The sequence below is a fragment of the Hemitrygon akajei genome, chromosome 6 (assembly GCF_048418815.1).
Source record: "Hemitrygon akajei chromosome 6, sHemAka1.3, whole genome shotgun sequence".
Lineage (NCBI taxonomy): Eukaryota > Metazoa > Chordata > Chondrichthyes > Myliobatiformes > Dasyatidae > Hemitrygon > Hemitrygon akajei.
The window spans coordinates 8,417,217-8,441,967 of record NC_133129.1 but is presented as its reverse complement, the minus strand read 5'-3'; the positions used below and the strand labels follow the sequence as shown (position 1 = coordinate 8,441,967).

General features: G+C 44.7%; 1 protein-coding gene across 1 annotated transcript in view; it reads right to left on the bottom strand.

Moving 5' to 3' along the window:
• Nucleotides 1–24,751, bottom strand: part of LOC140728690 (ribonuclease T2-like) — a 70,397-nt gene that overhangs the window by 9,894 nt on the left and 35,752 nt on the right. The window contains exons 2-10 of the mRNA XM_073047651.1: nucleotides 22,841–22,910; nucleotides 21,007–21,065; nucleotides 20,258–20,312; nucleotides 17,255–17,319; nucleotides 16,242–16,325; nucleotides 15,553–15,583; nucleotides 8,690–8,734; nucleotides 7,433–7,462; nucleotides 2,182–2,214 (exon numbers count right to left, since the gene is read on the bottom strand). Coding sequence (XP_072903752.1) covers nucleotides 2,182–2,214; nucleotides 7,433–7,462; nucleotides 8,690–8,734; nucleotides 15,553–15,583; nucleotides 16,242–16,325; nucleotides 17,255–17,319; nucleotides 20,258–20,312; nucleotides 21,007–21,065; nucleotides 22,841–22,910 — 472 coding nt within the window. The remainder of the gene's footprint in view (nucleotides 1–2,181; nucleotides 2,215–7,432; nucleotides 7,463–8,689; nucleotides 8,735–15,552; nucleotides 15,584–16,241; nucleotides 16,326–17,254; nucleotides 17,320–20,257; nucleotides 20,313–21,006; nucleotides 21,066–22,840; nucleotides 22,911–24,751) is intronic.

The window sequence follows — 24,751 nt, the reverse complement described above, 5'->3', positions numbered from 1 at the left end:
AGAATGGCAGGTGGTGACTAGTGGGGTGCCACAGGGCTCAGTATTGGGACCACAGCTGTTTACCATTTACGTTAACGATTTGGATGAAGGCATAGAAAATAACATCAGCAAGTTTGCTGATGATACTAAGCTGGGTGGCAGTGTGACATGTGATGAGGATGTTAGGAGAATTCAGGGCGAATTGGATAGGCTGAGTGAGTGGGCAGATACTTGGCAGATGACGTTTAAAGTGAATAAGTGTGAGGTTATCCACTTTGGGAGTAAGAACAGGAAGACAGATTATTATCTGAATGGTGTAGAGTTAGGTAAGGGAGAAATACAAAGAGATCTGGGAGTCCTTGTTCATCAGTCACTGAAGGTGAATGAGCAAGTGCAGCAGGCAGTGAAGAAGGCTAATGGAATGTTGGCCTTTATTACAAAGGGAATTGAGTACAAGAGCAAGGAAATCCTCTTGCATTTGTACAGAGCCTTGGTGAGACCACACCTGGAGTACTGTGTACAGTTTTGGTCTCCAGGGTTAAGGAAGGACATCCTGGCTGTAGAGGAAGTGCAGCATAGATTCACGAGGTTAATTCCTGGGATGTCTGGACTGTCTTACGCAGAGCGGTTAGAGAGACTGGGCTTGTACACGCTGGAATTAAGGAGATTGAGAGGGGATCTGATTGAAACATATAAGATTATTAAGGGATTGGACAAGATAGAGGCAGGAAATATGTTTCAGATGCTGGGAGAGTCCAGTACCAGAGGGCATGGTTTGAGAATAAGGGGTAGGTCATTTAGGACAGAGTTAAGGAAAAACTTCTTCTCCCAGAGAGTTGTGGGGGTCTGGAATGCACTGCCTCGGAAGGTAGTGGAGGCCAATTCTCTGGATGCTTTCAAGAAGGAGCTAGATAGGTATCTTATGGATAGGGGAATGAAGGGATATGGGGACAAGGCAGGAACCGGGTATTGATAGTAGATGATCAGCCATGATCTCAAAATGGTGGTGCAGGCTCGAAGGGCTGAATGGTCTACTTCTGCACCTATTGTCTATTATCTATTGAATGTGGAAAAAAACTCCTGAGGGAGGCAGCTTCTCAATGAATAGGTTCATTGTTCATTGAGTGTAGTAGGGCACTTTCTACAAGAATGAATGGGATATGAACGTAGCTGTGCCGAGTGAGTTTGTAGCGGACACTTCGTTTGCATCGGTGGTGAAGCTGAAAGTGAGGAGGATAGTCAGAAGTGACAGAACGATATTGATCAAATTGGAATTTAATGCTGAGAACTGTGAGCTGAATGTCACGAGGAGGAGGCAGAAGTGTGTAAATACACCTGAATGGTCGAGCTCATAGAGAGCACTGTGAAACTGAGGAACCTCAGAATACAGGTCAGAGAAACCCTGGAGGAGAGGGTACAGGTAGATCCGGGATACCTGCCCTCATTATCTGAGTACGGAACATTTCAGTTATGAGGAGATAATGTAGAGACTCGGTCAGATTTCCCCGGAGAAGTGGAGACTGAGGGAACAACTGCTTGAGGTGTACTGAGGTAAGAGGGACAGGTATGGTAGACAGAGGGAACATTTCTAAGACTAGATGGGGAAAGGTGGAATGTGAGGGAGATCTGAGGAAGACCCTTTCCTACCGAGGGTGGCTATTATCTGGAACACACTGCCTGTGGGGTTACTGGAGGCAGGGTCTTCCACAATGCGAGAAATATCTACTTGCGCTGCTAAATCACCAAGGTCCAGTCGCTATGGCCCAAGCGCTAAACAAGACAAAATCTGCAGATGCTGGAAATCCGAGCAACACACAAAATGCTGGACAAAATCTTTTCTTAGATACTGCCTGGCCTGCTGAGTTCCTCTAGCATTTTGTATATATTGCTTTGCCCAAGTGCTGTTTCCCACAATCAATTTCCCTCTCTCTACTCCCCATTCCTGACTTGCTCTCTATCGTTCTCACAACTTCCAGAAACTACCATTCCCTGCTTAATTCTCGCTTCATTCACTTTTCATCCCCCACCCACCCTTCTCTCCTCACTCTGCCTCCCGATTTCTGCTTCCTTCCTCTGTCTATATCACCCCCACCCCACTTTGCTCGTCACCATTATCAGTTCCACTGTCCACCACCATTTGGAACCAAACACCTTCCTCGTGGATGAAGGAGTTTGTGTTTGGTTTCAGGAGATGATACTCACATTTCGTCCTCGTCTGTTCCTCCGGGCCGATCTCTGTGAACAAAGAGGAAAGTGCAGGTTATCAGGAGGGGACTGACTCAAGTGATGACAGCAGGACCAGGAGGGATGATGAAGCCCCTTTAGAAACGAGCAGAGGTGATGAATGCAACTACTCCATCTCTGTTCAGGCAGCAATGCCAGACCTCAGCAGCTCTCCAGATGGAGGGTTTGAACTTGTCTGGCAGTGGGATAGGAACCAGAGAAGAGGCGGAAGGATGGGTGAGTAAGATTGTCGATGACACGAAGATTGGAGGAGTTGTGGATGGAGCTGTAGGTTGTCGAAGGTTACAAGAGGATATAGACAGGCTGCAGAGTTGGGCAGAAAAATGGCAGATGGAGTTCAATCCGGAGAAGTGTGAGGTGATGCATTTTGGAAGGACAAACCAGAAGACTGAGTACAGGATTAATGGTTGGTTACTTAAGAGTGTGGATGAACAAAGGGACCTTGGGGTTCAAATCCATACATCCCTCAGGGTCGCTGCACAGGTTGATAGGGTAGTTAAGAAGGCCTATGGGATGTTAGGCTTCATTAATAGGGGGATTGAGTTCAAGAGTAGAGAGGTTACGTTGCAACTCTACAAATCTCTGGTGAGACCGCACTTAGAGTATTGTGTTTAGTTCTGGTCACCTCATTATAGGAAGGATGTGGAAGCTATGGAGAGGGCGCAGAGGAGATTTACCAGGATGTTGCCTGGATTGGAAAGCAAGTCTTATGAGCAAGGTTAGCAGAGCTGGCACTTTTCTCTTTGGAGTGTAGAAGGATAAGAGGGGACTTTCGAGGTCTACAAGATTATGAGAGGCATAGATAGGGTGGATAGTCAGTACCTGTTTCCCAGGGCATGCATAGCAAACACCAGAGGGCATATGTACAAAGTTAAGGGAGGGAAGTTTAGGGGAGACACCAGGGGTAAGTTTTTTTACACAGAGGGTTGTGAGTGCCTGGGATGACTTGCCAGGGATGGTGGTGGAGGCTAAAACATTAGGGGTATTTAAGAGCCTCTCGGACAGGCATGTGAATGAAAGAAAAATAGAGGGGTATGGGGTAGTGTGGGTTTAGTACTTTTTTAAGGAATATATGGGTTGGCACAACATTGAGGGCTGAAGGGCCTGTACCTATTCTAGTGTCTAGTGGCACACAAGGAACAGGGAGATAGTAGGTTCAATACATGAGAAAGAAGTTGGTGCAGAAGGAAGACCTGAGACACATTGATCATTGGCCTATCTTGCTGGGAAGTGGGACTTGTATAAGAGGTAGGTTCCACCTGCTATGTTCTTGTCCACCTACTCAGCTTCTCTAGACCTGCTTGGAGCCCCTTACATCCATCTCTGTACTCACAATCACACCTAGTTCAGTATCAGCAGCAAACTTGCAGATAACATTTGGTCCCCTCCATAGATCCTGGACTAAATCCCTTTCTTACTACACTAGTCATTGCCTACAAACTAAGAATTATCGTCTGAGAACCACATCAATGCATTATCCCCCATTTCACATGCTCTCACCTTGTTAACCACTGTGTGGGACCTGCACGAGTCAAAAACAGAACATCTGCAGGGAAACAGTGGAGGACTACAGGTCTGTGTGAGGAACTGGCAGCTGAAATAAAACCAATGGCCTGAGGCAATGTGTCCTAGGAGTTGATGACCTGCATCTTAGGGTCTGAATAAAACATCGATGGAGAAAGTTGATACACTGGTTGTCATCTTCCAAATTCCTGATTTTGCAACAGACTCCACAGAAGAAAAGTAGTAGATGTGAGCATTATATTTACAAATCAAGGATGGGAAAACAGGGGAGTACAGACTGGTTAAGGCAGATATTGATAGCAGGACAATTGCAGGGATTATCATTTGAAAAATAACACATGGAAGGGCACGTGGAAAATAACTTGGGGAGAGTGAACATAGATTTAGGGAAGGGAAACCTTGTTGACAAATCTGCTGGAATGAGCTCAGTTAATGTGGTATATTTGGAGCAGATGTATTCCTGAGATGGCAGGTTTATCCTGTGAGGGGAGATGAAGCAGTCTGCGCATGTTCTCTTTTCTGGAGGACAATGAAATGCGATCTGACAGAGACAGGCACATTCATTGTGGGAATCGGCAGGGTACATGTTGTATGAAGGATGGAGATACACAAATATTCCTTCTCCTTGCAGGTAGTGATTGTTCTGAGTTCTCCATTGGGAGTTCAGTCATTGAGTATACTGATGTCAGAGCTCAGCAGAGTTCTGGATATCAATGGAAGCCAGGACCAGTTTATATTTAGGAGCATACTCACACATTGACTGCTGTTATCATTTATAGTACACTATCAACTTACATGGCAAATTTGTGAGATGTATGGATTTACACCCGAAGACCACTCTGTTTCTTCACCCTGCTGAGGATCCTACTGTTGACTTTGTACTTCACTTTCAAGTTCGATCTTAATCTAAATGTGTCACTGCTCACTTTTCCAGATCAAACTCTATCTGTGACTTTGCAGCCCAGTTCTGCATACTCTCTATATACTGTTGTAACTCACAACACCGTCTGCAGTATCCACAATGCCTCCAACCTTTGTGTCTTCTGCTAACTTCCTAACCCACTCCTACACTTCCTCTTCCAAGTCACTGATAAAAATCACAAAAAGCAGGGTTCCAGAACAAATCCCTGTAGAACGCCACAGGTCACCAAACTCTAGGTACAATATACTCCATCTACTACCACTCTCTGCCTTTTGTAGGGAAGCCTATTCCAAATCCATAGAGCCAAGTTTCACTGGTTCCAATGCGTCCTGACCTTCTGAATGAACCGACCAGACGGAAATCTTGTCATATATCTCATTAAAACCATAGGCACCACATTCACCACTTTACTTTAATCAATTTGTTTTACCACCTCCTCAACAGACTCAAACAGGTTTGTGAGGACCCTCGTAAAGCCAAGCTGACTTTTTCTAAGGTGACTATGCTTTGCAAAATGACAATAACTCCTGTCCCTAAGAATCTTCAGAAGGTTCCCCACCACTGACGTAAGACTCATTGGTCTATAAATTCACAAGATTATCTCCTTCACCTTTCTCGAAAAATGGAACACTTGTTATCTATCCTCCAATCCTCTAATTACTACTCTTCTGGTCAGGAAAGAAGCAAGGATCATGGTCAATGCCCCAGTCACCTCTTTCCTCACTTTCTGTAGATATGTGGGCTAGATCCAGTCCAGCTTCAGGGACTTAACTGTCCTTACGTTTTTCAACACTATTCATTCTTAATCTTGACATACTCCATCACATTAGCTTGCTCTACACTGTCCTCATATTCGTCAATATCCCTCTCACTGAACCAAAGTATTCATTAAGGACCTCCCCTTTCTTGAACAAAGAAATAACATTTGCCACCCTCCAATCATCTGGTACTACTCCTGTAGCCAATGAGGACTCAAAGATCATTGCCAAAGGTGCAGCAATCTCTTCCCTCGCTTCTCCTAGTAACCTGGGGTATTTGATGTTGTGGTGTTTGCCAAGCTTGGAAATCAGCTTGCAGAAGTTTCATTACTAGTCAAGGTGACATCCTCAGTGTGTAGTTGTTGGTGTTTCTCTCTGGGAATGCTTGATTTCATATAGGCCCCCATTCACTTGCCTCGGTCCTGATTGGCTATCCCTACAGTTGACCTTTGAATTCAATCAGCTCGTGTTTCTTTGGCTCTTAGGGGGTTCGTGGATGGCGTCTATTTTGGCATGTTTGCTTACAGAGAACCACTTTTCCAAAGAGAAATGACAGCCTGACTTCTAGAACCTCAAGGCATCACAATCACTCACAAATCAACGGCAACCTTAAGGAAGCTTGCCTCAAGAACCACGGTCCCAGTAAAGACAACTGACAAAAGCAATATGGTGTCCAGGATCACCTGTGGAGACTGCAACAAGAACTATGTCGGCTGTACAGAACGTAGACTCTCAACGCATTTATGGCAACACAAACTGGCAGTTCAGAGACATGATCCACTGTCCCTGATCTTGGTAGATGAAGACCAAGATCATACACCACTTTAACTGAGACACTGTGGAAGTTCTGGCGCAGGCAAACATGAAGCATACATAAGAATTTTCAGAAGCGTGGTTCTCTTTTGGTAACTCCATAAACAAACAAACAAACAGATGCCACCCGCGAACCCCTAGGAGCCAATAGAATTAAGAGATCAATTGTAGGAGTAGCCAATCAGGACCAAGGCAAGTGAAAGGGGCCCTATATAAACGTGAGCACTCCCAGAGAGAAACACCAACAACTGCACACTGAGGTTGTCACCTCAACCGGCGATGAAACGTCTGCAAGCTAATTGCCAAGCTCGGTAAACTCCACAACATCAAAAGCCTCAACCCAGCTACCAGTATTCACCACCATCCTAAACCTAGGGTATGTTACATCCGACCCAGGGACTTATCTATCCTAATGTTTTTCAAAGCTTCCAGCATATTCTCTTTCTGAACGTTGACATGTTCAAGTATATCAGCCTGTTTTACATTGTCCTCACATACGTCAATGACCCTCTCACTGGTGAACACTGAAGCAAAGTATTCATTAATTCCCTCCTCCAACTCCAGGTATATGTTTCCTCTACTATTCCTGATCAGTCCTGCTCTCACTCTGGCTATCCTGTTCTTCACATACATGTGGAGCTCCTTGGGGTTTTCCTTAATTCTACTCGCCAAGTCCTTCTCAGGCTCACTCCAGTTTCCTTTTAACATTCTTGTGAATCGGCTCCCAGCTCTGTTCAGGCAGCTATTCTCAGAGTGGAGGAACAACACCTCACATTCCATCTAGGTGGCCTCCCACCAGATGGCATGAACATTAATTTCCCAACTTCCAGTAATTCTTTTCCCCTCCCCCTTTCTCCTTCTTCATTTCCCCACTATGGTCCTCTCTTACCTCTTCTCATCACCTCTTCACTGGTTTCCCTTCTCCTTCTCTCTCTCCCATGGTCCACTCTCCCATCCTTTCAGATTCCTTCTTCTCACACCCTTTACCTTTTCCACCCATCACTTCTTAGCTTCTGACTTCAGCCCTCCTCCACAACCAACCAGATTCAGTTTCCCCTTTCAGTCAGTCTACTCAACTCCCTCTCCCCTTTGTCTCATCACCATATCACTTCCACTGCCCACCACCGCTTGGTTCCAGATTCCTTCCTCATGGATCGAAGAGTTTGTGTTTTTTTCAGGAGATGATACTCACTTCACCTTCTCTGGCTCTTTTGATTAATCTCTGTAAACAAAGGGGAAAGTGAAGGTTACCGGGAGTGGACTCACCCAAGTGATGACAGCAGGACCGGGGGGATTGATGAAGTCCCTTTAGAAATGAGGGGAGGTAATAAACTACAGAATCTTGCAGATGATGCCGATTTCTCCGGGGGGGGGGGGGGGGATCAAGTCTCACGTTCACCCACCGTCTGGATAATGAATAACACGACACCACTCTGCCCATCTGGTCTCTTTTGGTGGAGCTCTTTGTTCTGTCTCACTCCCCTCTTCCCACAGTCCTGTAACGCTTCCCCAACTCAGGATCACTCCAGTTCTTTTTCAACTTTCCTGTGATTACCTCCCATCTCCTTTCATGCAGGAATCCCAGACCACAAAAGCTCTCTGGCCAAACGTCTTCTGCTCCTGCCAACTCCCTTCATTGTATGTCCTCGTGTCCCCTCCCTTGTGCTGCATTCTACCTGTTCCATCTCCCTTTAATCTGCTCTTCTCCAGGGATCAACATGCTTTCTCCAGCCTCTTCCCACCAAGCATCTCAACCCTGGTACTGTTCCTGGAAATCCACGGTCTCCATCTCCTGAGGGGGCAGCTTCCCATTTAAAATAGGATCATTGTCGGATGCCTATTATTATTTCCTACGTGCCATGTTCCCTCTTCCCTTATCGGAGCTTCCAGCATTTCCCCAGCATTTATGTCAGGCTAATTGTTCCATATTTCCTTGCTGTCCCTCTCACAAACTCTGGCATCTACTTGTGGTCTTCTGACGTGGGGAAGTGCTCCACAATCTATGGGAATTTGAAAGGTGAAAGCAGTGCATTCACAGAGCTCCTCCTTCAAATCCCTGAGATACCGATCATCAGAGGAGCTATTTCTCTCGAAAACCCTATTTCTTGATCAGTCTTACCATTGCCCTCAAAGAAAGCAACACAGACAAACCAGGAAACTATAGGCCAGTGAGCTCACTTGCCCTGTGAGGAGTGATGAAGCAGTCAGCACATGTTCACTCTTGTGATCTGACAGAGACAGGGAACATTCATTAGGGGACTTGGCAGGGTACATCTTGTGTAAAAGATGGAGATGAGAAAATATTCCTTCTCCTTGCAGGTAGGGAACGTTCTGAGCTCTCCACTGGGAGGAGTTGGGAACTCAGTCACCGAGTGTTCTGACATCATGGGTCAGCAGAGTTCTGACTCAGAGGCCAGTCATTTGCTTTTATATTCAGGATCATACTTACGTATTCCTTTACTTTTCCTTTTTTTCTTAAGCACTTTTCAATTTTCTGTGAATAAAGAGAAAGGAAAGTGAAGGCCAGCAGGAGTGCTACATCACTGCACGGTACCGAAAGAAAGGCGCTACGATGGCTCATCAAAACTGCCCAATGCATGACTGGAACCGCTTACCCACCACCAAGGGCATTTATACAGAAAAGGGCCAGTAACATCATGAAGGATCCCACACACCCTGCTCATGAACTGTCTGTCCTACTCCCATTGGAAAGGAAACTATGTAGTATCGACATCAGAGCCACCAGGCTCAAAAACAGCTACTTTCCCCAAGCAGTAAGGCTGACCCACCCCTCCACACCCCCAACTACTGCAACTTTATCATTTCCTGTCAGTCACCTTATGTACAGACACTCCTGTTCCCAGCATCACGTTAAGGGCATACACGCAATCTATGTACATAAGCTATCTTATCTATTTATATTTATTGTATTTTTTATTATTGTGTTCTTTGTCTTATTGTGTTTTCTTTGTGCTGCATTGGTTCTGGAGCAACAATTATTTAGTTCTCCTTTACACGTGTCTGGAAATGACATTAAACCATCTTGAACCTTGAGTGGACAGACCCACCTTATGGTCTCACAAAGAAGATGGGAAGAAGGGAGCAACACGCACATTGAAACCTTTCAAATGTTGAAAGGCTGAGACAGAGATGTGGAAAGGATGTTTCCCATGGTGGGAGAGTCTAGGACAAGAGGGCACAGCCTCAGCACAGAGGGGTGTTCATTCAAAACAGAGATGCGGAGAAATTTCTTTAGCCAGAGGGTGGTGAATTTGTGGAATTTGTTGCCACATGCAGCTGTGGAGGCCAGGTCGTTGGGTGTATTTAAGGCAGAGATTGATATATTCTTGATTGGACTTAACATCAATGGGGAGAGGGCCAGGGTATCTTATGGATAAGGGAATCAAGGGATATGGGGACAAGGCAAGAACTGGGTATTGATAGTAGATGATCAGCCATGATCTCAGAATGGCGGTGCAGGCTTGAAGGGCCAAATAGTCTACTTCTGCACCTATTGTCTATTGTCTAAATGGGATTGAGGCAGAGAAAAAAGGATTGGCCGTGGTTAAATGGCGGAATGGATTTGATGGGCCAAGTGGCCTGGTTCTGCTCCTATGTTTTATGGTCTTATATTTCAATGCAATTCAATTTAAGTTCAATTGCTATTCGACCACACATGAATATGCATGAATACAGCCAAACGAGACAGCATTACCCTAGGGCCAATGTGCAAAATGCAGTCCCAACAGTCACACAGCGCAAAGCATACATAGCACGTACAGGATAGCAAGCACATAAAGATATTAGTAACAGCCACACAAGAGAGCAGTTTTGGTCCCCTAATCTGAGGAAAGACATTCTTGCCATAGCGGGAGTACAAAGAAGGTTCACCAGATTGATTCCTGGGATGGCAGGACTTTCATATGAAGAAAGACTGGATCGACTAGGCTTATACTCACTGGAATTTAGAAGATTGAGGGGGGATCTTATTGAAACGTATAAAATTCTAAAGGGATTGGACAGGCTAGATGCAGGAAGATTGTTTCCAATGTTGGGGAAATCCAGAACGAGGGGTCACAGTTTAAGGATAAAGGGGAAGCCTTTTAGGACCAAGATGAGGAAAAACTTCTTCACACAGAGAGTGGTGAATCTGTGGAATTCTCTGCCACAGGAAACAGTTGAGGCCGGTTCATTGGCTATATTTAAGAGGAAGTTAGATATGGCCCTTGTGGCTAAAGGGATCAGGGGGTATGGAGAGAAAGCAGGTACTGGGTTCTGAGTTGGATGATCAGCCATGATCATACTGAATGGCGGTGCAGGCTCGAAGGGCCGAATGGCCTACTCCTGCACCTATTTTCTATGTTTCTATTAAAAAAAAGTCCAGGCCTGAACGACAATAGAGCTTGTCTCTGCCAAGCAAACACTGGTGGCAACCTGGACGCCTTGCCACACTGCCCCTGGTGGAGTGCACTGGCTCTGTCGCCTCTCTCCTGGTGACTGTAAACAGGCAACACCCCGGCTTGAGGCCTAGACCTCCAGGCACAGGATAGCAAGCACATATAGGATATCAGTAAAATACAACCACGCAATATATATATATATATGTATATAGGGCAGACCCTGATGCCATGAATACCAAGGACCACAACAGAGCTTGTCTTCTGCCAAGTGAACACTGGGGGGCAGCTCCAACTCCATTTCATGTAACTTACTTTAATTGGCTCTTTCCAAGTGCCTAATTAACTCAATCTGTGGCATACCATTAAATCAAATTGTTAAAGAGAGCTGACATTGGATTGGAAGGTGTAGAATCATTGTGGGTAGAGCTAAGAAACTGCAGGGATAAAAGTTGTATACAGACTACCCAAACAGTGGTAAAGATGTGGTCCACTAACACGATGGGAGATAGAAAGTGTATGTCAAATTTACAATAGCTATAGGGAGTTTCAATAGGCAGGTAGATCAGAAGAATCAAGTAGCTGCTGGCTCCAAGAGGGGATGACCATGAGAGCACTTTGTGGTTGAGCCCACTAGGTGATCAGCTATTCACAATTGGATGTTGTTCACTGACCCAAAATTGATTTAGACAGCTTAAGGTAAAGAAAGGCTTAGGAGTAAGTGATCATAATCATGATGTGGAGCAGGAAGGCTGCAAGTGAACAGCTGTTTTCCAGAGCAAAGGCAGTTTTTAACTACGGGGTAAAAGAGAGGCAAGACTGCGCAGGCACGTGACGTCAGCCAGCAGAGTGTGAAGGGCTTAAAAAGAAGACCGCCATATCCAGCGGGCAGTGTCAGAGTGGGCAGCAGAGTGATAGGGCTTTGGCTCAACGGGCTTAGGCAGCAACGGGATGAGACGAGGTAGGTTTACCTGTGTTAATTGCGGAAAGGAAATAGTATGTGTGTGAGACCAGTTTTCTGCGTTCAGTGTCGGATGTGGGAAGTCCTGGAGTCTCCCACCCTCCCGGACAGCCATATCTGCTGTCGACCCGGTGTGTCGAGTTGCAGCTCCTAAGGGACCGCGTTAAGAAACCCTTAGGAGTAAGTGATCATAATATGATAGAATTTACCTTACAATTTGAGAAGGAGAAGATAGTCAGATATATCAGTATAACAATGGTGCAAAGGGAAATACAGAGAGAGGAGCTGACCAAAATTGTTTGGGACGGAACACTAGCAGGATGACAACAGAGCAGTACTGGCTGTAGTTTCTGAGAGCAGTTCAGAAGGCACAGCATCGATACATCCTAAAGAAGTCAAAGCCAACATCAAAGCCACAGAGAGGGCATATAGTAGAGCAAAAATTGGTGTGAATTTAGAGAATTGGAAAGTACCAACAGATGGCAACCAAAAAGTCACTAAGGAGGAAAAGATGGAATAAAGGTAAGCTAGCCAGTAATATTAAAGAAGATATCAAAAGTTTCTTCAGTTATATAAAATGTAAAAGAGAGGTGAGAGTAGATATTGGATCACTGGAAAATGATGCTGGATAGCTAGCAAAGGGGCACAAGGAAATAGAGGATGAAATGCATATTTTGCATCGGTCTTCACAGTGGAAGACACTAGCTGTATGCCAGAAGTTTGTGAGTGTCGGGGGGCAGAAGGGTGTGAAGTTTCCATTACTAGGGAAGAAGGTGTTTGAGAAACTGAAAGGTCTGAAGGTAGATCCACCCCAGAGTTCTGAAGGAGGTGGCTGAAGGGATTGTGGAGGCATTAGTATGATCTTTCAAGGATTCTGGGATGGTTCTGGAGGAATGGAAAATTGCAAATGTCATTCCATTCTTCAAGAAGGGAATGAGGCAGAAGAAAGGAAATGACAGTTAGCCAATGGTTGGGAAGATGTTCCAGTCGATTGTTAAGGATGTGGTTGTGGGGTACTTAGAGGTATGTGATAAAATGGGTGACGTCACTGTGGTTTCCTCAAGGAAAAACCTGGCCTGCCAAATCTGTTGGAATTCTTTGAAGAAATAGCAAGCAGGATTAACAAAGGAGAATTGGTGGATGTTATGTACTTGGATTTTCAGGCGGCCTTTGACAAGGTGCCACACATGCGGCTGTTTAACAAGAGCCCATGGTATTACAGGAAAGATGTTAGCATGGATAGAACATAGGTTAATTGGCAAGAGGAAAAGAGTAAGGATAAAAGGGCAACACACTCAAAATGCTGGTGGAACACAGCAGGCCAGGCAGCATCTATAGGGAGAAGCGCTGTTGACACTGCTTCTCCCTATAGATGCTGCCTGGACTGCTGTGTTCCACCAGCATTTTGTGTGTGTTGTTGTTTGAATTTCCAGCATCTGCAGATTTCCTCGTGTGCTTTTTTTGGTTAGATGCTGATGACTAATGGTGTTCTACAGATGTCTATTTTGGGACAATTTCTTTTTGTTATCCATTAATGATTTGGATGAAGGCTTTGTGGCCAAATTTGTGGATGATTTGAGGAAGCAGAGAGGCTACAGAAGGACTTTGGCAGAATAGGAGAATGGCAGATGGAATACAGTGTTGGGACATATATCGTCATGCACTTTGGTGTAAGAAATAAAAGCGTAGACTATTTTCTAGATGGAGAGAAAATTCAAAAAATTAAGGTGCAAAGGGACTCAGGAGTCCTTGTGTAGGACTCCCTAAAAGTTAATTTTCAGGTTATGTTGCTGATGAAGAAGGCAAATGCAATATTAGCATTCATTCTGTGAGCACTAGAGTATAAAAGAAAGGATGTATCCCTCATAATTTTGTCTACCTCTGTCAAACTCCTCTCAACCTATGTTCTAGGGAATAAAGTTCTAACCTATTCAATCTTTCCTTATAATTCAGATTCTCAAGTTCCGACTCTTTCAATCTTATTTACATCTTTCCTGTATGTAGGTGATCAAACTGTGCACAATACTCCAAATTAGGCCTCACCAATGTCTTATACAACTTCAACAGACTATGTAACAGTTTCTTCCCCCAAGCTATCAAACTCCTCAATACCCAGAGCCTGGACTGACACCTTGCCCTACTGTCCTGTTTATTATTTATTGTAATGCCTGCACTGTTTTTGTGCACTTTACGCAGTCCTGTGTAGGTCTGTAGTCTAGTGTAGCTTTCTCTGTGTTGTTTTTTTACGTAGTTCAGTCTAGTTTTTTGTACTGTGTCATGTAACACCATGGTCCTGAAAAACGTTGTCTCATTTTTACTATGCACTGTACCAGCAGTTATTGTCGAAATGACAATAAAAGGGACTTGACTTGAACATAACGTCCCATCTCCTGTACAGTTCTTTGATTTATGAAGGCCAATGTGCCAAAAGCATATTGTGCTGTCACTTTCAATGAATTATGGACCTGTATTCCCAGATCCCTTTATTTTGCCACAATCCTCAGTGCCCGACCGTTCACTGTGTAAGATCTACTCTGGTTGGTCCCACCGAAGTGCAACACCTCAAACTTGTCTGCATTGAATTCCATCTGCCATTTCTCAGCCCATTTTCCAGTTGATGCAGATCCCTCTGCAAGCTATAATAGTATTCTTTGCTGTTCACTACACACCAATCTTGGTGTCACCTGCAACTTCGCTGATCCAGTTAACCAAATATTTATATATCCCGTCCCTTAGAATACCTTCCAATGACTTTCCCAGAACTGCTGTCAGGCTCACCGGCCTACAATTTCCTGGTTTCTGTTCAAAGCCTTTCTTAAACAGTCAAAAACATTGGCTATCCTCCAGTCCTCTGGCACCTCTCCTATCGCTAAGGATGCTTAAAGTATCTCTGCAAGGGCCCCGGCAATTTCTGCACTTGCCTCCCATAGGGTCTGAGGGAACACCTTGTCAGGGAATTAGTTCACCCTGATTTTCCTCAGGATCACAAACACCTCATCCTCAATAATCTGTCAGGGTCTATGAAGTTGATGCCCCTTTTCCTCACTTCCATAGACTCCCGAGTAAATAGAGATGCAAAAAAATGATTGGCTTCTCACACGAGTTACCATTCTGATCTTCCAGTGGACTAATTTTGTCCCTTGCAAATCCTTTTACTCTCAACATCTGTAGAATCCCTTACAGTTCTCCTTCACCTTGTCTGTGAAAGCAACTTCTTTCCTTCTTTTATCCTTCCTGGTTTCTTTCATAAATGTTCTCTTGCATTTCTTGTATTCCAAATGCATCTCATTTGTTCCTACCTGCCTATACTTGCTGTGCACATCGTTTTGACTCTTAACGAGAGGCAATGATTGTGTGGATAGTCAGAGGCTGTTTCCCAGGGCTGAAATGGTTGCCACAAGAGGACACAGGTTTAAGGTGCTGGGGAGTAGGTACAGAGGAGGTGTCAGGGGTATGGTGATAGGGGTGGGTACAATTACAATGTTATTTAGAGTTACAGTGTGGAACAGGCCCTTCAAACTTCACGAGCTGCGTTGCCCAGCACTACCTATTTAACCCCAGCCTAATCACAGGGCAATTTGCTACTAACCAGTATGTCGTTGGACTGTTGTGGGGGGGTGGGGGGAAGAACCGGAGCACCTGGAGGAGACCCATGCATTCGTGGGGAGGACATACAAACTCCATACAGATAGTGCTGGAATTGAACTTCGAACTCTGATGTCCCAAACTGTAATAGCATTGCACCCCATGGTTATTGCAAAATGTTTAAAAGACACTTGGAAGACACAAGGATTGTAAAGGTGTAGGTGAACATGTGCAAATGGGCCTATTTGGGATGGGCAATTTAGTAGGTATGGATGAGTTAAATAGAGGTGCTGTACTGTTCTGACTACTCCAGGTGTGGCCCTGTACAGTATTAAAACCACTTCAACTCAGTTACAGAGAGCGTCTCACCTCAGAAGGCTCAGTGCAGTTTCCAAGAACCCTGTAACAGAAACAGAGAATATCTTTACTTGCACTGCACATCAACATTCAATGTTGGTAAAAATACACCTTTCAGTCATTCCCCTCTCCCTCAGTCAAATTGAGACTCCTCTGCTTATTCTTCACAACACACACCCTCCCTCTCTTTGACTTCCTGTTGCAGTTTCCCTCTCACTCTCCCATCTGTCTGCCTCTCCCTCTCCCTTTCTCACACATCTTGCATCTCTCATCTTTCTGTCTGCCACAATTGTCTGTTCTGCCCAGCACCTTCAGTCCCTCCAACTCCTCTCCCTCTCCCCCTCCCTCCTTGTCTTGCTCTCTTCCATTCATCTTTCCCTCCACAGCTCTCCCACTCTTTCTCTCCCTTTCCCTCCCTCACAGCCATCTCCCTTTCGCTCTCCCTGCCTGCCCACTTCCTCTTCTAATGAGCTCCACTGTTGCTGCCGCTGTGTTCACTCCGTGAGATCCATGTCTACCCTTCAGCTGACACTGAATACACCACACGTCCTGGGCAGTTCTTCTTACCACTGAGGGGTCTTTCTTAATGCCCTGTAATCGGGCCTTTGGTGGCTTCATTAGGTTGGCGGTAGGGTTGGGAATGAGGAGCAGGGCGAGGAGGGGAGTTATGAGTTAGTGAGATATACAAATCAAGTCCTCACTTGTCGAAGAAGTCCAGCGCTTTCGTGAAGTACTGATGTACTGTTAAGCCCCCAGGCTTGCCGTGTTTATCCCACTCATGTTTCCTATTGAGAGAGAGAAAAAGGTCAGCGATGTTGTAACACACAGTTTGTTACAGGTGTTGCAGGACCAGAAGCGTGGCTGAAAGTACGGATCACAGGGAAGATGGGGTCTATGTGTAAACAAGACATGCATATTTATAAGCCATACACAGGGAACAGTGTGAACATAGACTGGGCACAGGGAACACACATACCACATCAACTCCAATCCAACTGCTGCTCCACATGGTCTACGTAGTCTGAGAGGAGCTGCCGTTGCACACATTTCCTGCAGATATAACCATCAGAGACACAACACCATTTTCCGATCTCCCACATTTTACAGGAGGAGCAGAGCATCCACTGACTGCCATTACTACCTTAGTAAACCAGTGGAATTGATAAAATTCCTGCTGCTCACACTCCTGACCAATGCTCACACTTCCACCTCAAAGTAGGCCTGCTCTAAAGTGCCACTCTGATAGAGGGACTGTCCTTTCATCTTCTGCTCAACCTGTCATCAAGAAAACTAACAAATACTTACCCGAAACAGACTTTTCAAACTCCCTCCTACTGAGATTTTTTTCCCATTTCTGACAAAGGACGTGTCATTTCTCTATCCACAGATGCTGTCTGACCTGCTGAGCTTTCCAGCATTTTGGACTTCAGTACTGGGCATGAGTTATAGACTGGAATCTAATGGAAGCGTTTGCTTGTTTAGAATTAACAGAAACGTGGCTGTGAGTGGCAGGCTGGAATGTTGTCTGAAGGTTTAGTCAGGCCAATGGACAGCTTGTGATAGTCAGATGGGCTGAATGGCATAACCCTGCCCTTATTTCCTCTGTTATGTGAAATAAATCCTTGGTTCAATGCTGATTCTGCTGAAGTCTGAATCTGTACATTAATTGAAGATATTTGGGTTGAGTACAGAAGGCCATTTATCAAGTACGTACCAGAATCCCGCATTATTTTCGCCAGATAGTTGTGGCCAAACTTGTTCCATGTTGTCTACGAGATCCTGAAAATAAATTGACAGTTTGAGTAAGGACTCGAGTGAAATACCAACTGAAAGTCAAAGAAAGGGAAGAACGGATGTCCAAAGCTGAGTTACAACCTGGAATATGATTAATTGGGTCAGGGGTGAATATACTCATCATGGTCCTCTGTCCAGTTATATGTTAAATGTTGATTATATCTGCACTGCCTCTGACAACATGCTCCAGATATTTACCCCCCTCTGTGTAACTAAACACTTACTCCTCCGAGCCCCTTCAAAATGCCGTCCTCTCAACTTAACCCAATAGAGCATGGCGAAAAACAACACAGAACTGGTCCCTCAGCCAACGATGAGCATGTCAACAATGATGCCAATCCAACTAATCCATCTGTCTGCACACGGGCTGTGTCCCTCCAAGCCGTGTCCATCAAAATACCTCTTAAATATTATTGTTTCTGCCTCCATCAGCTCCCATGCTAGCACATCCCAGGCACCCCGGTCTCAGTGCAGATCTCCTTTAAAGTCCCCCCTCACCATAATCACCAAGACCAAGGAGATCTATCTATCTATCTATCTATCTAATGCTAAGTCCTCCAGTATTTGATATGTCCACATTCTTACTGTCTATCTGCACCTTCCATAATTTCAGATTTTCCTTCAGCCTTTGACGTTCAAGAGAAAATGATTGAAGTGTGTTAGCATAGAATGGGAAGATCTTATTGCAAAAGGTTTAGATTGGGCAGAATTTATTAGACTGTATAAGGACAGGTTGGACAAGAATTGTTTTCTCTAGATTGGCAAAGGCTAAGGGGAGGCCTCAGAGAAGCTTGTAAAATAATAAAAGGCATAGATAGACTGGACAGCTTCTCTAAAACAAGGTCTGAATTTTTTACTATTACAGGGCATTCATTTAAGGTGAGAAGGGTCAAGTTCAAATAAGATGTGCTGGGCAAGTTATAAAACATACACAGAACATATTGGGTGGCTGGAATGTGCTACTAGGGTGGTGGTGGAGGCAAATATGATCGAGCTGTTTAAGAGGCTGTCATTTAGGCACATGAGCATGCAGAGAATAGAGGGTTATAGACATTGTGTAGCCAGAAGGGATTAGTGTTTATTGGGTATTTAATTACTAGTTAATAAGTTGACACAACATTGTGGGCTGTAGAGCCTCTTCCTGTGCTGTACTGATAAAACATTTGACAGTAGAGCATAGAATGTTGTGCAAACTTTTTAAGTTAATCCAAGATCAATCTAACTCTACCCACTCACATAACCACCAATTTTTCTTTCACCTATGTGCTTATCTAAGTTTCTTAAATGTCCCAAATGTATCTGCCTCTACAACACCCCTGGCGCCTCACATGCACCTATCATACTGTGAAAAAAAAACTACCTCTGACCACCCCCCGCCCCATACTTCTGTTCAATCACTTTAAAGTTATACTCTTTTGTATTAGCCATTTCCATAACTGGGAAAAATCCTGGCAACCCACTCTATCTATGTCTCTTACTATCTTGTACACCTCTATCAAGTCATTCTCCTTTGCTTCAAAGAAAAAAGCCCCAGCTCTCTCAACATCTCCTAATCAGACATGCTCTTAAATCCAGACACCATCCTGGGAAATCTCCGCTGCTCCCTCTGTAAAGTGGCAGATGTGGGTTGAATTGTGACATAAGTAAAGCTTGGACAGGTAAATAGATGAGAGGAGTATGACAGAAAATGGTCCTGGTGCAGGCAGATACAACCAGGCAGGCACTGACTAGATGGGTCGAAGGGCCTGTTTCTGCATTGTGCTCTCTATGACTCTGGGAGCTCCTAGGCCTGGTGAAAGGTGCAATTACAACATTTAAGACATTCAGACAAGGACATGGATTGGAAAGGTTTAGTGGGACATGGGCCAAACACTGACAAATGGGACTGGCTGACGTTGGCAACATGGTTGGCATGGACAAGTGGGTTTGAAGTCAGTGCTGTACATCTCTATGACTCTTATTACTAAGTGAACGATTCCCAGTGACTCAGGGGTTTATGCACAGAATCACAGAGAGCTGTGACTGAGTTCAAAGTTGCTGTGTTAAATGGGCCAGTGACCAGGACTCAGGACTCATCCTGATGTTGTGTGATTTGAATAATCCACCTGGCCTGTTGACAGTAACCTGTGTGATAGTGTGCTGCGGCCAGTCCTAAAACCCGAGATTCTGTGTATCATAGAACATAGAATAGTACAGCACATTACAGGCCCTTCAGCCCACAATGTTGTGCTGACTCTTAAACCCTGCCTCCCATATAACCCCCCACCTTAAATTCCTCCACAAACCTGTCTAGTAGTCTCTTAAACTTCACTAGTGTATCTGCCTCCCACCACTGACTCAGGCAGTGCATTCCACGCACCAACCACTCTCTGAGTGAAAAACCTTCCTCTAATATCCCCCTTGAATTTCCCTCCCCTTACCTTAAAGCCATGTCCTCTTGTACTGAGCAGTGGTGCCCTGGGGAAGAGGCGCTGGCTGTCCACTCTGTCTATTCCTCCTAATATCTTGTACACCTCTATCATGTCTCCTCTCATCCTCCTTCTCTCCAAAGAGTAAAGCCCTAGCTCCCTTAATCTCTGATCATAATCCATGCTCTCTAAACCAGGCAGCATCCTGGTAAATCTCCTCTGTACCCTTTCCAATGCTTCCACATCCTTCCTATAGTGAGGTGACCAGAATTAGACACAGTACTCCAAGTGTGGCCTAACCAGAGTTTTATAGAGCTGCGTCATTACATCGCGACTCTTAAACTCTATCCCTCAACTTATAAAAGCTAACACCCCATAAGCTTTCTTAACTACCCTATCTACCTGTGAGGCAACTTACAGGGATCTGTGGACATGTAACCCCTTCTGTAGGCAAGACAATTTATGAATCCACCTGGCCAAACTTCCTACATACATCGCTGATTGTATATACTGACCTTTATTTTAGTCACGCTGAAATTGTCCTTGTTCTTTTTGTTAGACTTAGGGGGCCTGGAAGATAAAAGGATAGGGTGAGGTGCTGATTCTGAGCTGAAGAGTTCCTGCACTTTACTGGCATTCACTTACAGGGACAACACTTCGTGTTCTGTCTCAAGTCTCAGGGATGAGGGGCTCAGTTGTCACTACAAAGCTCCCACACAGTTCAGAGCAATGGGGGCAGCTGGATACAGGGATCTAGTTTGTCGGGTGGGTTTTGAAGGATAGAAGCAGGGAAGTCTTGCTCCAACTCTACATCTTCAATGAGGTCACACCCAGAATCTTGGTTTCTCTAGTTAAAGAGGAACGTGTCTGTATGGAAAAAGTTCATGGGTTGATTGGGGTTGACACATGAAGTTGAGCTGTTGGGCCTGTACTCACTCGAGTTTATACATAAGAGAGGTGATTTTATTGACCAAAGTTCTGAGCATGACAAACAGGTGATGTTGAGTGGACTCTTCCCCTTTGGGGGAAATCCAGCAGCAGGGACACTTTTTGGATTAAGGGCCGGCTGTTTAAGATGGAGATAAGATAAGATGGAATCTTTGCTCAGGTACAGGCTGAGCAGCTGGAGAAACAGCTGTTATTCTGGTATTGATATCCAGGTTTAGTAAAGCCCATTCTTCACAGCATGGCCCAACACTGCCACTGATTCATCCCAGCACCCCTGAACCTTTGCTCAAGTCCTTCCGCGTGAGGAGACAGTTACCACCAGCCGTGGATGGTCCAGTACTTATGGGCACAAGCAGGGCTGCTCCATTTTTCAACCTGGAAAGACAAGGAAGGAAACGTCACTGAGAAGAAGTGGATGAACACCAAGGCCAGGCAGTTCATCACAGAAACAGGTCTGGTGGCCATTCTAGTTCATGCCAACCTGGTCTGCCTAGTCCTTCCATACCCCTCCTATCCATGTACTTATCTAAACTTCTCTTAAATGTTACAATTGAACTTCCATCTACCACTTCCGGTGGCTGTTCATTCCCACTTGCACCACCCTCTGAGTGAAGAAATTAATTCTCAGATTCCTGCTAAATATTTCACCTTTCACCTAAACCTAAGTGGTGTATCCAGTGTTCAGGAAGGAGTGCAATAGCGTGCGGTATGTTGCAGTTCTATAAAAGTCTGGTGTGACTGTACTCAGTAAGACCTTTAGTAAAGCTTTTGACAAGGTTCCTCATGGTAGGCTGATCCAGAAGGTTAAGATGCACAGGGACGTGTTAGTTTGGATTGGGAATTGGTTTGCCCATAGCAATTACAGGGTAATGATGGAGGCTGTTATTCTGCTGGAGGTCCTGACCAGTGGAATTCCAGATTCCAACAGAGTCCCAGCAGAGGCACAACCCTCCGCATTATCGAAGATACCTTCAAGAGGCAATGCCTGAAGAAGACAGCATCCATCACCAATGATCTTCACCTCATCAGAAGAGGGCATGTCCTCTTCTCATTACTACCATCAGGGAAGAAGTACAGGAGCCTGAAGATCCACACTGAATGATTCAGAAACAGTTTCTTTCCCTTCTCTATTAGATTTCTGAACTATTCATGAACACTATCTCAATATTCCTTTTTTCACTATTTATTTTACAATTTGTGGTCATTTTACATCTTTGCACTATATAAAAACAGCAAATTTCGCATCACGTAAAACAATAATAATAAAGCTGATTCAATTTCTGGGGCCTCTGTTATTTGTGATGTACATAAATGACTTGGATGAAAATGTAGATGAGTGGGTCAGTAAATTTGCAGATGTCACAAAGATTGGTGGAGTTGTGGACAGTGTAGTGGGCCATCAAAGGATACAACAGAATATAGATCATTTGCAGATATGGGCAGAAAAATGGCAGATGGAGTTTAATCTGAGCAAGTGTGAGGTGTTTTTCTTGGGGGGTCAAACATAAAGGGAAATCCAGTTAACAGCAAGACCGTTAACAGTACTCATGTACAGAGGGATCTCAGGGTCCTCACTTAACAGTGGCCATGCAAGTAAACAGGTGGCTAAGGTGGTGTATGGCACGTCTGTCTTCACTGAGTTTGATTTAGGAAGTCATGCAGCAATGTAAATTCTTGCTTGGGCAGCACACAGTATTGAGTGCAATTCTATTGACCTCAATACAAACAGGATGTCAAGGCTTTGGAGGGGGTGCAGAGTGGTTTCCTAGGATGCTGTAGGAGCTTGGACATACTCAGTTTGTTTACTCTGGTCAGCTGAGGCTGATAGAACCTGATAAAAGGTATAAAATTGTGAGAGGCAAAGATGGGGTAGTTGTCAATTACATGAGGGCATGCATTAAAGTGAGGGGGCAATTACTCACTTCTCCAAGTTAAATGCCATCTGTCATTTCTTGGCTCACTTTCCCAGTTGATCTAGTTCCTGTTGTAACTTTAGACAAAGTTCTTCACTGTCTGCTACATCACCGACACTTTCATCCAACGTGTCTGTCTTGTACACTGATCTCTACAACAGCCACTGTGGTCATAACACTAATTGCAGGCACTCACTGATTAGGCACTCAGGCTTGTACACAAATGATTCCAGTTACCTTACAGACGTTTGGAGGCCATTGAACCACCAGAATATTCTTGGACTGCTTCTGGAACAGGTTGGAAATTCTGTAAAATGAGATTGAAACATTACTGGATCTGTGAGCTGGCTGCACGGGGAAGTGCTGATAGATAGAACAGCAGTTTATCATCACCACTGCTAGAACTGGCATTCACCAACGCTGATGTGGGTCCTGCACGACGGACTCTTACTCAGTCACCCTGAGATGGAACTGGGGCTGCTTTATCATTGTATCACTGAGGTACAGTGTAAGCTGGACAGATCATTTCAAAGCATAGCATATTGAGGCAGTAACAGAATGCAGAATGAAGTAGAACATCCAGAGAGAAAGTGCAGCGCGGACAGACAACGTCAAAGGGAAGGGTCGAGGTGAAGGTGGGAGTACAATCCGAACTGGCAGGAGAGATAGTGAAATATTTACATTCCCAAAGAATACTGTACTAGTACAGATATCAATGTACTGGGAGGTGCTGAGGAAGAGGCTGAATGGGACTGAAAAAAGGACAGTTCTATGAAAGTACTGAAGAGCCATCCTTACCTCGGGTCCACGCGACTTCCCACAACGGTATCTGTGACCTCAACAGTATCAACTCCCCGACACAGTCCCTCAGTGATCCCCTCTCCTCCAGCACCCTGTATCTGTCACAACCACGGATTCAGCAGTGCAGCGGTTTTGGCAACTGTGCTCATGAATACGCACCTGTCAGCCAATTATTTCATTGTGACGATATTTAACTCCATTCTTTTCACTGCATTTCACTGCCAGTGTGCATTCAGCCTTGCCTAAGAAACTGGATTGTTGAGTCAAATGATGCCGAAGACTAGAAGTATTAATTTAATATTTAGTTACTTTTTTCAGCTGTAGTATTGGCTTCTCTTTACATTTGAGAGTTTTAGTTAACGGCCCTATTTGGCCTAGTATTTATTGTTTTCCTTTGCCTACAAATCTATTCCTATTAAAGACTGTGAACTATTGACTGGTTTCAGAGCATCTCTCTCTGCACTTGGGCCGTATCTGAACATAGTGACAGTATCTCCACTAATACAATAGGAATGTTCAGGAGGCTTTTGCCAGCCACATGAACAGGCAGAATACTGAGGGATACAGATGGAACTGGATTCACACCGTGCTTGGCACAGATCTGGTGGGATGAAGGGCCTGTTCCTGTTCTACCTCTCCACTTCTCCTATGCTGCTACATCAAGAGATCTGCATGGACCTGAAAAACATCTCAAGGACAGATCTGCCCGTGGGCTTTAGGCTACCCCTGATGATGTCACTATTCTAGGAAGGAATTCCAGCAAATTGGGAACTGCTGGCAAGGTCACCAATGGAAATGCAATGAAATACGGGATTGAGCATGAGGCTAGAATTAGAGCAGCAAGTTTCAAATAGGAAACGGTCAGGTCAGGGAGGTTTGTGGAGAATTTTAGAAGTCTAGAGCAGATATCTCAGAGCAGGTTTGGATCAATGGGTGGACAAACCCCAGAACAAGTTAGGAAATGGCATGTTTACTGCATGTGAAGTATATAATCAGATGTGGCCTACAAATTACAATGAAAGATAGAAAAGCATGCCAAAACGACAATGTTACAATTGTAACACGAGTGAATCTGCAGATGCTGGAAATAAATAAAAACACAAAATGCTGGCAGAACTCAGCAGGCCAGACAGCATCTATGGGAGGAGGTAGTGATGACGTTTCAGAGTCCTGATGAAAAGTAATGACCCTGAAACGTCATTACTACCTCCTCCCATAGATGCTGTCTGGCCTGCTGAGTTCTGCCAGCATTTTGTGTTTTTATTAATGTTACAATAGTCAAGGGGGATTTCAAAATGCAGGAAGACTGGGAAAATCAGGTTGGTGCAGGATTCCAGGACGATGAAT